General features: G+C 38.5%; 1 pseudogene and 2 gene segments (V, D, J or C); 2 read left to right on the top strand and 1 right to left on the bottom strand.

Annotated features, from left to right (window-relative positions):
• Nucleotides 1-1,531: 1,531 nt before the first annotated feature.
• LOC119774545 lies at nt 1,532-7,227 on the bottom strand. The segment is given in 3 exon segments: nt 1,532-1,750; nt 6,742-6,905; nt 6,998-7,227. Coding segments are annotated over 3 exon segments (306 nt in total).
• A 404-nt stretch (nt 7,228-7,631) lies between these two features.
• LOC119775865 lies at nt 7,632-11,944 on the top strand (the record flags this gene model as incomplete). The annotated part of the segment is given in 2 exon segments: nt 7,632-7,761; nt 8,501-11,944. Coding segments are annotated over 2 exon segments (453 nt in total), but the record flags the coding sequence as incomplete, so codon positions are not given.
• On the top strand, nt 10,088-13,399 carry LOC119774535 (annotated as a pseudogene).
• The last annotated feature ends 957 nt before the right edge of the window (nt 13,400-14,356 follow it).

Genomic DNA, 14,356 nt, shown 5'->3' with positions numbered 1-14,356 from the left:
CACACACCTGCTGATGGTGTCCTCATTAAACGGAGTGTTCTTAAGCTGCTGACTGCCACTACCTCAACGCCAGAGTGTTTGCCAGTTTTGGGTACTCTAGCCAAGCTGAGTTTTGCTGAGTCAAACTGAGTTCTAGTCAACCTGAGTTTTAACTTTGTTTTTGTCTTTGCCTCTCGGCAGGAAGTCATCCTGCAAATTGGATTTTTCGGACCTTTTCTCCCTGGAAGGATCAACTGAGCTACAAACTGAGCTGGGGTTTAAACAGGAGGTTTGGATCCTATTTCCCCAAGAGATTGTTTGAGCTTCGCACTGAGAAAGGGAATAGTCTTCACTATGATCCGTTCAAGTACCGCAGGAAATCTGAGTGGCAGTCAGTTTCTCCGTTCACCTACTAACAACCGCACTCTGGGTAAACCCTGTTCTGCCCTCCACCGAATCAGACAAACACTGGAACTACAGCATACAGACTGGAGTCAAGGATTCAACAATTCTCTGGAAACGTGTCAGCAACCAAATCCTCTTCTCCAACTTCACCCGTCAAGTTTCCCACTGAACCTGAACTAACCGCTGTGTCTTCCCCTCACTTTTCAGTTCCGGTTGAGCAGTGTTCAGAGCAACACTTCTCTCTGAATAATCTCTTCAATAAAACCTGTTAAACCTTTTCCCTGGTCTCCCTGTTTGGTCTTCTGCATTTGGGTCTGAACCTTAGTAAAATCATGACAAATAATTTGAAGACAAATAATTTGTTCGTAGCTTTGAGTTGTAATCTACCAGGAATGTTTGGATTTTTAAGGCATTTTACACAATCAGAGAAGCATAATCTCTGGAAATAAAGACTAAATATTTCAGAGTAATTTTAAACAGTTGTGGTCAGAATATGACATGTGTCACTGCAGATCTGTTATTCACGGCTGGTTTGTGTGTGTTTAGTAACCTAGGATCCTTTGTAACAACATATTTTCGCAATACAACTGAGTGAAGTCAGCCTATAGCACCTTTTGGTTTTGATTCGGGGCTGCACAGTGGAGCAGTGGTTAGCACTGCTGCCTTGCAGCAAAAAGGTTCTGGATTCGATTCCCAGCCCAGGGTCTTTGTGTAGGCAGTTTGCACATTCTACCTGAGCATGTGTAGGTTCTCTCTGGGTACTTCAGCTTCCTCCTACAGTCCAAAAAACATGACTATTAAGTTTATTGGTTTCTCTAAGTTCTCCTTAGTTGTGGTTTTGTGTGTGAATGGTTATTTGTCTCTGTGTTGCACTGTGATGGACTCGCAAATCGCCCATAGATAGCTGGAGATAGGCACCAGCAGCAGCCCAGAACCAAGGATTTTGCTCCATGTTTGATTTGTCGTTTAACAATTTAAAGCCCTGGAAAAAAATTTTTAAGACTCAAACTCAAAAAGAGATTCAGAAAATAACTGAAATAGTGAAAATATTATAAATACTTATAGTAAAGAGATGCTCTAACATCCTCTTCAGTTTTTAGATTAAACTGACATTATCTATCATACGTGAGCTTAGTGTTTGGTGAGATTTCTGTCAGCTCTGTGTTCAGTGGTCTGTATCAGGGTCTCTTCCTCCTCAGCAGCTGCAGTCAGTTTCTGCTCTAACAGCTCAGTGTGTCTGCAGTCTGACTGAGGGAGGTTTTTGTACAGCTAGAAATCACTGTGTGAACACACGACCTCTATGATAACTCTGACAGTAATAAACTGCAGCATCTTCAGCCTGAACTCCAGTGATGGTTAAAGTTCTCTAGCTCTATTGGTTTTTGCTTCCTGCTTCCTGTTTGGACCTGTTCACTTCCTGTTTGGATTAACTGAGTGTGCAGCTGTTCAGAGGATCTCCATCTGAAGTTAAGTTATTTTCTCTGTGATATCTCTGTATCTAAGTAACTCTAACTGACTACTTTAAAACATAGCACCTTCTGCTGCACTTTTCTACTGAGCACTTGTCAGTTTCACACGGTTTTATTTCTGATAGCAAGAAGTAGCTAGCCTAGGCTAGCGCTAGCTTAGCATTGCTATGGCTTCTCTCTCTCCCTCCCTTGACTCTTTTCCAACTCTTCCTTCTTCCTCTCCTCTCTCCTGCTCTCTGTGTCAGATGTTCAGTTATTCCTCTGCCTCCTTTAGTGATAATGGGATGTGTAATAAGTGTAGTATTTTTGTAGCTTTGGAGGCGAGGGTGTCAGAGTTAGAATCCAGGCTTCAGGCTGTTGAACATCCAGGAGTTAAAGTAGGCCCCCCACGTAGCTGTCCTCCAAAAGTGCCTGAGCAGCCAGGCGATTGGGTAACTGTACGCAGAAAGCGTAGTCGTGGATCTCTGCCCACTGGTCACCACCAACCCGTTCACGTTTCTAACCGGTTTTCCCCACTCAGTGACACACCCACTGAGAAGCCCACTCTGGTGATTGGCAGCTCCATAGTCAGAAACGTGGCATTAGAGACACCAGGGACCATAGTCAAATGTTTGCCGGGGGCCAGAACGGGCGACATCAAATCCTACCTGAAACTACTGGCTAAGGATAAGGTTAAATACAGTAAGATTGTTATTCACGCTGGTGGTAATGACACCCGGTTACGCCGATCGGAGGTCACTAAAATTAGTGTTGCTTCGGTGTGTAAGTTTGCCAAAAAAATGTCGGACTCCGTAATTTTCTCTGGTCCCCTCCCTGATCTGACCAGTGATGACATGTTTAGCCGCATGTCGTCATTCAACCGCTGGTTGTCTAGGTGGTGCCCTGAAAACAACGTGGGCTACATTAATAATTGGCAATCCTTTTGGGGAAAGCCTGGTCTGATTCGGAGAGACGGCATCCATCCCACTTTGGATGGTGCAGCTCTTCTTTCTAGGAATCTGGCCACATTTATTAGTCCTCCAAAACCCTGACCACCCAGGGTGCAGACCAGGAAGCAGAGTTGTAGTTTAACACACATCTCTGCAGCTTCTCTACTGTTACCCACTCTTTACTCCATCCAGACAGTGTCTTGCCCACGACCAAAATCTAATAAATTAGCAAAGATTCCCAAAGGAGTAAATCATGATAATCTAATTAAAATCAAAATAACTCAAATTGGGGAAAAAGTTAAAACAATTAAATGCGGTCTGTTTAACATAAGATCGCTTTCCTCTAAAAGTCTACTAGTTAATGACTTGATTTGTGATAATCACATTGACTTGTTTTGCCTAACAGAAACCTGGCTGCAGCAAGAGGATTATGTGAGCATAAATGAGGCAACTCCTTCAAGCTATTTAAATTTTCACATCCCCAGAAGTTCTGGGCGAGGAGGAGGAGTAGCAACAATCTTCCAGTCTGACTTACTGATTACTCCCAAAACAGTTAATACCTACAACTCTTTTGAACATTTAACCCTTAATTTCCCTGATCCAAATTTCAAGGCAAGAAAACCTCTTCTTTTTGTAACTTTGTATCGTCCACCAGGTCCTTACTCTGAATTTTTAGATGAGTTTTCAGAGTTCGTTTCTGATTTGGTATTAAATACTGACAGGGTCATCATAGTGGGAGATTTTAACATCCATGCTGACATTGAAGGCGATAGCTTAAGAGCAGCCTTTAATGCTATCTTAGACACTATTGGCTTTGTTCAAAATGTGAATAGTCCCACGCATTCTCATCTTCATACTTTGGATCTTGTGCTGACATACGGCATAGAATGTGAAGAAATAACAGTATTTCCTCACAACCCTGTCCTCTCTGACCACTTTCTAATAACCTTCAGGATTACTTTAACAGAGTTCTCCTCCCCCAAAAGAAGGTTCAATTTTAGTAGATCTTTATCAGATAGTGCAGTTATAAATTTTAAAGAATCTGCTTCACTTTCTCTCTCCTCTGTGTCACTGAGCAGTGCTGCAGAGTGCAAAAGTTTAGCTTATTCCCCTTCACAGGTTGATGATTTTGTTGATGGGGTTGCTAGTTCTCTGCGTATTGCCTTAGACAACGCAGCTCCTTTGAAAATGAAAACCGTTAAAAATAGAAAGCTTGCTCCTTGGTTTAATGCAGAGCTGCGTACTTTGAAGCAAAATGCTAGGAAACTGGAGAGAAAATATCGCTCCACAGGCCTGCGAGAGTCCTTCCTAGTCTGGAAAAATGGTTTACTGCTGTATAAGAGGACCCTTTGTAAAGCAAGAGCAGCATACTTCTCCTCATTAATAGAGGAGAATAAGAATAATCCTAGATTTCTTTTTAATACAGTTGCCAAACTCACCCAGAGCCATAGCTCTGTTGAACCGTCCATTCCACCTGCTCTTAGCAGCAATGACTTTATGGGATTCTTTATAAATAAGATTGATCTTATTAAAAATAAGATCATAAGCACTCCTCTATCCGCGATTGTACCTGAGGTAGTCATGGAATCTGAACTGGGTTTAGACTGCTTTGATCCAGTTGAACTCTCTGAATTAGCAAAATTATTGCCTTCATCTAAGCCTTCAACTTGTATGTTAGATCCAGTTCCAACCAGGTTATTTAAGGAGGTATTCCCTTTGATCTCCTCCTCCATTTTAGATGTGATTAATCTATCTCTGTTACAGGGATATGTACCTAAAGCTTTTAAGGTTGCTGTAATTAAACCTCTGCTTAAGAAACCGTCTCTTGACCCAGATGACTTGGTCAATTATAGACCTATATCCAATCTTCCTTTCTTATCCAAAATTCTTGAGAAAGTAGTTGCCAAACAAGTTTGCGATCACTTCCACCATAATGAACTTTTTGAAGAGTTTCAGTCTGGCTTTAGAGCTCATCATAGCACTGAAACAGCTCTGGTGAAAGTCACTAATGATATTCTCATGGCCTCAGATAATGGACTTGTATCTGTGCTCGTCCTGTTGGATCTTAGTGCTGCATTTGATACAGTTGACCATAATATTCTTTTAGAAAGACTTGAATATTTTGTTGGAATTAAAGGAACAGCACTAGACTGGTTTAAATCTTATCTATCTGATCGAATTCAGTTTGTTCATGTTAATGATAGATCTTCAACACGCTCAAAGGTTACCTGTGGAGTACCACAGGGATCAGTGCTAGGACCAATTCTCTTTACTTTATACATGCTCCCAATTGGTAGAATTATTAGACAGCATGGGATTAATTTCCACTGTTATGCTGATGATACCCAGCTATATCTGTCTATAAATCCAGATGAAGCTAACCCATTACATAGATTACAGGCATGTCTTGAAGACATAAAAACCTGGATGACTCTTAACTTTCTGCTTCTGAATGCAGACAAAACAGAAGTTATAGTCTTTGGACCAGAGTCTCTGAAAAAGAAACTGATTAGCCAGTCACTTCATTTGGATGGGATTAAACTGATTTCAGATAATAAAGTAAAAAATCTTGGTGTTGTTTTTGATCAGGACCTGTCATTTAGGTCCCATATCAAGGAGGTTTCTAGAATTTCCTTCTTTCATCTGAGGAACATTGCAAAAATTAGAAATATCCTGTCCAGGGGTGATGCTGAGAAACTAGTCCATGCATTTGTTACTTCAAGGCTGGACTATTGTAATTCTTTACTATCAGGAAGTCCACAAACTGTAGTTAAACGCCTTCAGCTGATCCAAAATGCTGCAGCCAGAGTTCTAATGAAAATTAAAAAGAGAGATCATATCTCGCCTATCCTGGCTTCTCTTCATTGGCTTCCTGTTAAATCAAGAATAGAATTTAAAATCCTCCTTCTCACATATAAAGCCTTAAATGGCCAAGCTCCATCTTATATCAGAGATCTGATTGTTCCTTATGTTCCTAACAGAGCACTTCGCTCTCAATCTGCAGGTTTACTAGTGGTTCCTAGAATTTCTAAAAGTAGAATGGGAGGCAGATCTTTTAGTTATCAGGCTCCTCTCCTGTGGAACCAACTACCAGTTTTAGTCCGTGAGGCAGACACCCTGTCTACTTTTAAGGCTAGGCTTAAAACTTTCCTTTTTGATAAAGCTTATAGTTAGAGTGGCTCAGGTTATCCTGAGCTATCTCTATAGTTATGCTGCTATAGGCTTAGACTTTTGGAGGACATAGGGACCCCCATTTCATCATTCTGCTTCATTCTCTCTCTGTTCTCCTATTCTGCAGAATCTGTTAGTTCAATCTCTAACCTTCTGCTCTCTCTGCTTTTCCTCAGAGTAGCTTTGCCTCGTCTGTTCCTGTTTGGCTGTGACGTCATCCTGGAAAGAAACATCAGCTGTGCTGCTTCTATCAACACCCTTGTTTATAGATGTTGGAGATCGGCCTGTTTTCCAGTGTGGTCCTGTTTCTCTGACCGTGACTGAGTGGATGTGCTTTCTTCGTCCTCTGGCATGGGAGCTGCCTTGGAGCTCGTCTGCCTGGCTGTGTGTTTCCTGGACGGGGCCGCCTTTTACAGCTGCTTTTTGTATCTCTGCTTCTGTCTCCTTGAACCCCAGTCGGCCTCGGCAGATGGCCGCTCACACTGAGCCTGGTTCTGCTGGAGGTTTCTTCCTGTTAAAAGGGAGTTTTTCCTCTCCACTGTCGCTACAAGCATGCTTAGTGTGGGGGATTGTATTTGAGTCAATGAGTCAATGCAATCAACTGGTTTTCCTTAGATAGAAAACTTTGTATCAATTTGATCTGGTTGAACTGTAAAGTGCCTTGAGATGACATGTGTTGTGAATTTGGCGCTATATAAATAAACTGAATTGAATTGAATTAAAGTGAAGTCAGTGCTGCTTCCACTGCCACTAAACCGATCTGGTGTTCCTGTCTCAAGGATGCCCACCAGATATATCAGGAGCTTTGGAGGCTGTCCTGGTTTTTGCTGATACCACGACATTGAAAAATCAAGATAAACAGCAGGATTTGTTGTACATCGAATAGTGACATTTGATCCTGGAGTAAATGTCTCCACTGGAGGCTGAGTCACAGTCACCTGAGCGCTGCATCCTGCAGACAAAAACAAATCCTTCATTTATCAGCAGAAAGAAATGAGAGAAAAAGCAGCACATCATGTTAGAAATGTTGCTGAGGGAATGAACCTGCAAAACAGCAGCAGGTCAGCGTCCAGATGAGGATGGAGATGAGAGTCATGGTGCTTGTTGTTTCTGCTGCTTGACTGACAGATCAGAGTCCTGCAGTGTTGAACTCTCAGGACTATAAACCTTCTCAGTTCCCTGGAGGATCAGCTGACCATGCAAAGCCTCCTCTCTATGGAAATTATTTCTCTGCTCTCAGCGCACTGGAGGCAAACAGAGACACAACATCTGAACAAAGAGTTGCTGGATTTAAATCATTGAGGATTTTATTAAAACAGAAGATAGAAAAGAGACAACATAAAGGATTTTCATATATGGAATAAAACCACTTTTATCTTGAAGGTATATGAATAATTATTCTCTTTTGTTAGTAATCAAGGTTCAAGATATTATAGATCGATAGAAATTGGTGTTTTTAGGATTATATAATCTGGATTATTATCATTTTATTATTTCATGTTTAAACAAAGTAAAAACTCAATTATAATTTTTTTTTTTAAATATTTCCACGAGGCAAACAAAAGTTTGAATCTCATGGCTGATAACGTAACAAAAAAAATCTTAAATTATAAAGTAATTTAAAGCTGAATGAATATTAGATGATTTGTAGATGAAATTAAGAATAAACTGAAACGTTTTTACTCTGAAAAGCAACATTTCAGCAGAAAGTTGTTTGCTGTCAGAGCAGGAGGTTTTTGTACGGCCTCTTAATGAGTTTCTATCACTGTGGGACACTTTTGGTGGAGGAACCAAACTCATCGTTGACTGTAAGTACAAGAAAGATTTAATTCTGCTAAATTGTTTGAATTCAAATGTTTTTTTGTTGTTTTTGGGTTGTTGTTTTTTTTGTTGCTTTTTTATCCAACAAACTAAAAAGAAAATTTTGCAGTAACTTTAGAGCAGTTTAAGAAAAGCTCGGAGGATGAGCCTCTTAGAAGTCAATGTTTGTTCTGGATTATAAATGGTTCAAATCAGAGAGAAAATTACTCTTATTTTCTCATGCAGCCATAAATGTGTCGATCAACATTATCTACTTTAGATGGTTTAATGTTTAATTCTTTCTTGCAGCGTATTTAATTCATTTTCATAAATGTTTACTTCTTTACACTTCTTTCTAATTTTTCTTTATTTCTAACGTGTCTTTTTTTAATCAATCTTTTGTGATAATTAATTAATAGTGAATATTTGATCTGGATTCCTGTTAAACTGAACTAATATTTTATTAGTAAACTCAGATCATCTTTGTCTTCATGCTTCATTTGTTTTCCATGTAGTTTAAAGGAAGTGAAAGAAACAGATGTCAACGTTTGAACTGTTTCCTCATGAGTGTTTCAGCTCTCTCAGTTTAATCATCAGAAAATCATCTCAGGGATTCATTATTAAGAGTCACTGATTATCAGAGACGTATGAAGATGTCATCATTAACCATGAAGAATGAAGCTTTGAAGGTGTTTTTAGCAGCTCTCATTCTCATTCCCGGGTCTTTTCTCCCCCTCTCTCCTCCAGTGGGTGTGGTGCGTCCCACCCTGACCGTCCTCCCCCCCTCCAAAGAGGAGCAGCAGCAGAGCAATGTCACACTGGTGTGTCTGGCCAGCGGGGGCTACCCTTCAACCTGGAGGCTGGGCTGGAAGGTGGGGGGCAGCAGCAGGTCCTCAGGGGTGTCTAACAGCCTGGAGGTCCTGGGGAGGGACGGCCGCTACAGCTGGAGCAGCACCCTGAGCCTCCCTGCAGACCAGTGGAGGAAGGCGGACTCAGTGAGCTGTGAGGCCAATCAGAGTGGACAGAGTCCTGTCACTCAAACCCTGGACCCTAACCTCTGCTCAGAGTAGAGCTGCAGCTTCATGTCTGGAAATCATCATGTTCTTGTATTTTATTCAGGAAGATTATGTTTCATGTTTAGACAGATTTCTAATATTCATATTACTGATATTCTTCCATAAAACCTAAAGCAAACTGATTATTTCAATAAAAGTGCAGATTTATAGTACTTACTGTCTTTGTATTTATTAATCCTTTAGAAAATAAATTTTCTTAATTAAATCCCATTTCATATCATCTGTTGTTCAAAAAATCTGTTGGTAAGAGAAGAACTATAAACCCACCTACAAGTGGATCCCAAATGCACTTTAAAACATTTTATTTCAGCCCGTTATAAGGAAAAATTAGAATAAGCTGTATGTCACAACAACTGAAATTAGAAGAACTGTGTAATTTCTACGGCCTGAATGATTTTTTCTTGTATATAAACTATGCTGCCATAATATTCATTTAAAAACTAGATCCAACATTTAGATTAAAGACAGCTGGAGATTAAAGCTGTTAATGTTTTAGTCCACAAAGGTTTAAAACACTGAACTCTGTTGTGAACCTATAGTGAGCTTTGTAGTGAAAAACTGCAAACAATGCATCAACAATAAATGCAAAGGGGGATTGATGCATCGCTCCAAATGATGTGGAGTATAGCTTATACCCTCAGCTACTAGTTAATAAACTTTAGTTTCTAAATGAACAAATTCCATGTCGTCATAGTTGAACATTTATTCAGAGAATTACAATAATAAAAAAAAATATTGTAAATGACCTTTAGGCATAAATAAAGAACCTCTTAGTAATTACAGATTTATTATATATATTTACAAGTATTTATTTGTATTAACAGAACCTTTTAATTAACCAAAACGTTTTGAAATATATAAATTTTGTTGACTAAATGTATTTAATAAAAATGCCTTATATACATTAATTACACTTAGCCTGATGTTTTCAAGCCATTGGTCCTTTTTTATTATGAGGATATTCTGCTCACAGAAAACACAAGATTAATGAAGCAAAACAGAAAAACAGGCAACAGTTAGGATTAACTCCACATTTAGAAACAGCATCTTATTTTATAACACTAAATGAGTGACGTGTTCATTAATACTTAAAAAGCTAAACTTATGATATCAAGTATGTTTGCTCTAAAAATCACTTTGCAATTCTTAATAGATACTTTTGATACTTTCTTTTTGGGTAATTTATATAAAGTGTATGAGAAGAAATAATATATGTTTGTTAAACTCTTTCAGGTGGGCTGTGTCTATACACCCTCTCATGCAAGAGATTGTGGGTATTGTATAGCTCCTAGCAGCAGCTGATGATGTCAGAAGGTCCATCTGCTAAATGAAGCATTGATAGGAAGCATCCTGCTTCTACTGCATTTAGTGTCAGATAAAACAAAGATAAATTAATGATGATCACTATTTAATGTAGAAGGGATATCTGTTCATATTCCAGAGAGAAAAACAAACAGATTAATTTGTGATTAACTGGAGATTTGATTAAATCTATATTTTTCTTCAGACAGCTAACAGTAAAATATAGCTACTTTATTTGACTTTAATGAAACTACCAAGAATGTTTGGATGTTTTAGGCATTTTAAACAATCAGAGAAGCATAATCAGTAGAGATAAAGACTAAATATTTGAGTTTAATTTTCAACAGTCTTGGTCAGAATGTGACGTGTCACTCTGCAGATCCATTAGTATATTCAAGGCTGGTTTGTGTGTGTTTAGTTACACAGTAGTCTTTATAACAACCTATTTTCGCAATAAAACGGAGTGAATTCAGCATATTGGACTTTTTGTTTCTGGTTCTCCTGTGGTACTACTGGTTCATGATGTCAATAGAACCAAGGAATTTGCTCCATGTGTGGTTTTTCAGTTAACAATTTAAAATCCTGTAAAAAAATCTTCAGAAATGAAATCAAAAAGAGATGAGAAAGAAAATTTTAAATAGTCAAAATATTAAAGATTCTTATATTGAGCTGATGCTCTGAGAGCCTTTCAGTTTTTAAATTAAACTGACCTTATCTATCAAAAGTGACCTTAGTGCTTGGTGAGGTTTGTGTCAGCTCTGTGTTCAGTGGTCTGTATCAGGGTCTCTTCCTCCTCAGCAGCTGCAGTCAGTTTCTGCTCTAACAGCTCAGTGTGTCTGCAGTCTGACTGAGGGAGGTTTTTGTACAGCTAGAAATCACTGTGTGAACACATCATCATCATTTACTTCATGTAGGCTCTGACAGTAATAAATTGCTGCATCTTCAGCCTGAACTCCAGTGATGGTCAAAGTGAAGTCAGTGCTGCTTCCACTGCCACTAAACCGATCTGGTGTTCCTGTCTCAAGGTTTTCCACCTGATATATCAGGAGCTTTGGAGGATGTCCTTGTTTTTGCTGATACCAGGACATTAAAATATCAAGATAAACAGCAGGATTTGTTGTACAATTAATAGTGACAGTTGATCCTGGAGTAAATGTCACCACTGGAGGCTGGGTCACAGTCACCTGAGCGCTGCATCCTGCAGACAAAAACAAATCCTTCATTTATCAGCAGAAAGAAATGAGAGAAAAAGCAGCACATCATGTTAGAAATGTTGCAGAGGGAATGAACCTGCAAAACAGCAGCAGGTCAGCGTCCAGATGAGGATGGAGATGAGAGTCATGGTGCTTGTTGTTTCTGCTGGCTTGACTGACAGATCAGAGTCCTGCAGTGTTGAACTCTCAGGACTATAAACCTTCTCAGTTCCCTGGAGGATCAGCTGACCATGCAAAGCCTCCTCTCTATGGAAATGATTTCTCTGCTCTCAGCGCACTGGAGACAAACAGAGACACAACATCTGAACAAAGAGTTGCTGGATTTAAATCAATCAGGATCTTATTAAAATAGAAGATAGAAAAGAGACAACATAAAGGATTTTCATATATGGAATAAAACAGCTTTTATCTTGAAGGTATATGAATAATTATTCTCTTTTGTTAGTAAGCAAGGTTTAAGAAGTTATAGATCAATAGAAATTGGTGTTTTTAGGATTATATTATCTGGAGTATTATAATTTTATTATTTCATGTTTAAACAAAGTAAAAACTAAATTATAACATTTTTTTTACATATTTCCACGAGGCAAACAAAAGTTTGAAAATCATGGCTGATAACTTAACAAAAAAAAAATCTTAAATTATAAGGTAATTTAAAGTTGAATGAATATTAAATGATTTGTAGGTGAAATTAAGAATAAACTGAAACGTTTTTACTCTGAAAAGCAACATTTCAGCAAAAAGTTGTTTGCTGTGAGAGCAGGAGGTTTTTGTACGGCCTCTTAATGAGTTTCTATCACTGTGGTCGACTTTTGGTGGAGGAACCAAACTCATCGTTGACTGTAAGTACAAGAAAGATTTTATTCTGCTAAATTGTCTAAATAGATTTTTTTTTCTTTTTGCTTTTTTATCCAACTAACTAAAAAGAAAGATTTGGAGAAACTTTACCGCAGTTTAAGAAAAAAAAAACTCTGAGGATGAGCCTTGTAGAAGTCAGTGTTTGTTCTGGATTGTAAATGGTTCAAATCAGAGAGAAAATTAAACTTATTTTCTTGTGCAGCCATTAAATGTGTAGATAAACATTATCTACATTAGATGGTTTAATGTTTAATTCTTTCTTGCAGCGTATTTAATTCATTTTCATAAATGTTTACTTTTTTACATTTTTTTTTCGATTTTTCTTTTTTTTTTAAGTGTCTTTTTTATCATCCTTTTGTGATAATTAATTAATTGTAAATATTTGATCTGGATTCTTCTTAAACTGAACTAATATTTTATTAGTAAACTCAGATCAGCTTTGTTTTCATGCTTCATTTGTTTTCCATGTAGTTTAAAGGAAGTGAAAGAAACAGATGTTAACGTTTGAACTGTTTCCTCATGAGTGTTTCAGCTCTCTCAGTTTAATCATCAGAAAATCATCTCAGGGATTCATTATTAAGAGTCACTGATTATCAGAGACGTATGAAGATGTCATCATTAACCATGAAGAATGAAGCTTTGAAGGTGTTTTTAGCAGCTCTCATTCTCATTCCTGGGTCTTTTCTCCCCCTCTCCTCCCCCTCTCTCCTCCAGTGGGTGTGGTGCGTCCCACCCTGACCGTCCTCCCCCCCCTCCAAAGAGGAGCAGCAGCAGAGCAGTGTCACACTGGTGTGTCTGGCCAGCGGGGGCTTCCCTTCAACCTGGAGGCTGGGCTGGAAGGTGGGGGGCAGCAGCAGGTCCTCAGGGGTGTCTAACAGCCTGGAGGTCCTGGGGAGGGACGGCCGCTACAGCTGGAGCAGCACCCTGAGCCTCCCTGCAGACCAGTGGAGGAAGGCGGGCTCAGTGAGCTGTGAGGCCAATCAGAGTGGACAGAGTCCTGTCACTCAAAGCCTGGACCCTAACCTCTGCTCAGAGTAGAGCTGCAGCTTCATGTCTGGAAATCATCATGTTCTTGTATTTTATTCAGGAAGATTATGTTTCATGTTTAGACAGATTTCTAATATTCATATTACTGATATTCTTCCATAAAACCTGAAGCAAACTGATTATTTCAATAAAAGTGCAGATTTATAGTACTTACTGTCTTTGTATTTATTTTTTCCTTTAGAAAATTAATTTTATTAATTAAATCCCATTTCATATCATCTGTTGTTCAAAAATCTGTTGGTAAGAGAAGAACTATAAACCCACCTAAAGTGGATCCCAAATGCAGTTTAAAACATTTTATTTCAGCCCGTTATAAGGAAGAATTATAGTCAGCTGTATGTCACAACAACTGAAATTAGAAGAACTGTGTAAGGCCTGAAGGATTCTGTCTTGTGTATAAACAGTGCTGCCATAATATTCATTTAAAAACTAGATCCAACATTTAGATTAAAGACAGCTGGAGATTAAAACTTTTAATGTTTTGCTCCACAAAAGCAAACAATGCATCAACAATAAATGCAAATGATGTGGAGTATAGCTTATACCCTCAGCTACTAGTTAATAAACTTTAGTGTCTGAATGAACAAACTCCATGTAGTCATAGTTGAACATTTATTCAGAGAATTACAATAATAAAAAAAAATATTGTAAAGGACCTTTAGACATAAATGAAGAACCTCTTAGTAATTACAGATTTATTATATATATTTACAAGTATTTATTTGTGTTAACAGAACCTTTTAATTAACCAACATTTTATGAAATACATTTATTTTTATATATTTAAATAGTGAAAATATTAAAGATTCTTATATTGAGCTGATGCTCAGTTTTTATATTAAACTGACACTGTCTATCATAAGTGACCTTAGTGCTTGGTGAGGTTTCTGTCAGCTCTGTGTTCAGTGGTCTGTATCAGGGTCTCTTCCTGCTCAGCAGCTGCAGTCAGTTTCTGCTCTAACAGCTCAGTGTGTCTGCAGTCTGACTGAGGGAGGTTTTTGTACAGCTAGAAATCACTGTGAGAACACAACATCATCATTTACTAAATGTACACCCATACAGTAATAATCTCCTACATCTTCAGCCTTAACTCCACTGATTGTCAG

This window comes from Cyprinodon tularosa, unplaced genomic scaffold (genome assembly GCF_016077235.1).
Source record: "Cyprinodon tularosa strain WSP-4 unplaced genomic scaffold, ASM1607723v1 ctg120, whole genome shotgun sequence".
Taxonomy (NCBI): Eukaryota; Metazoa; Chordata; class Actinopteri; order Cyprinodontiformes; family Cyprinodontidae; genus Cyprinodon; species Cyprinodon tularosa.
The sequence above is the reverse complement of the archived record's forward strand: the minus strand, read 5'-3'. Positions and strand labels throughout refer to the sequence as shown.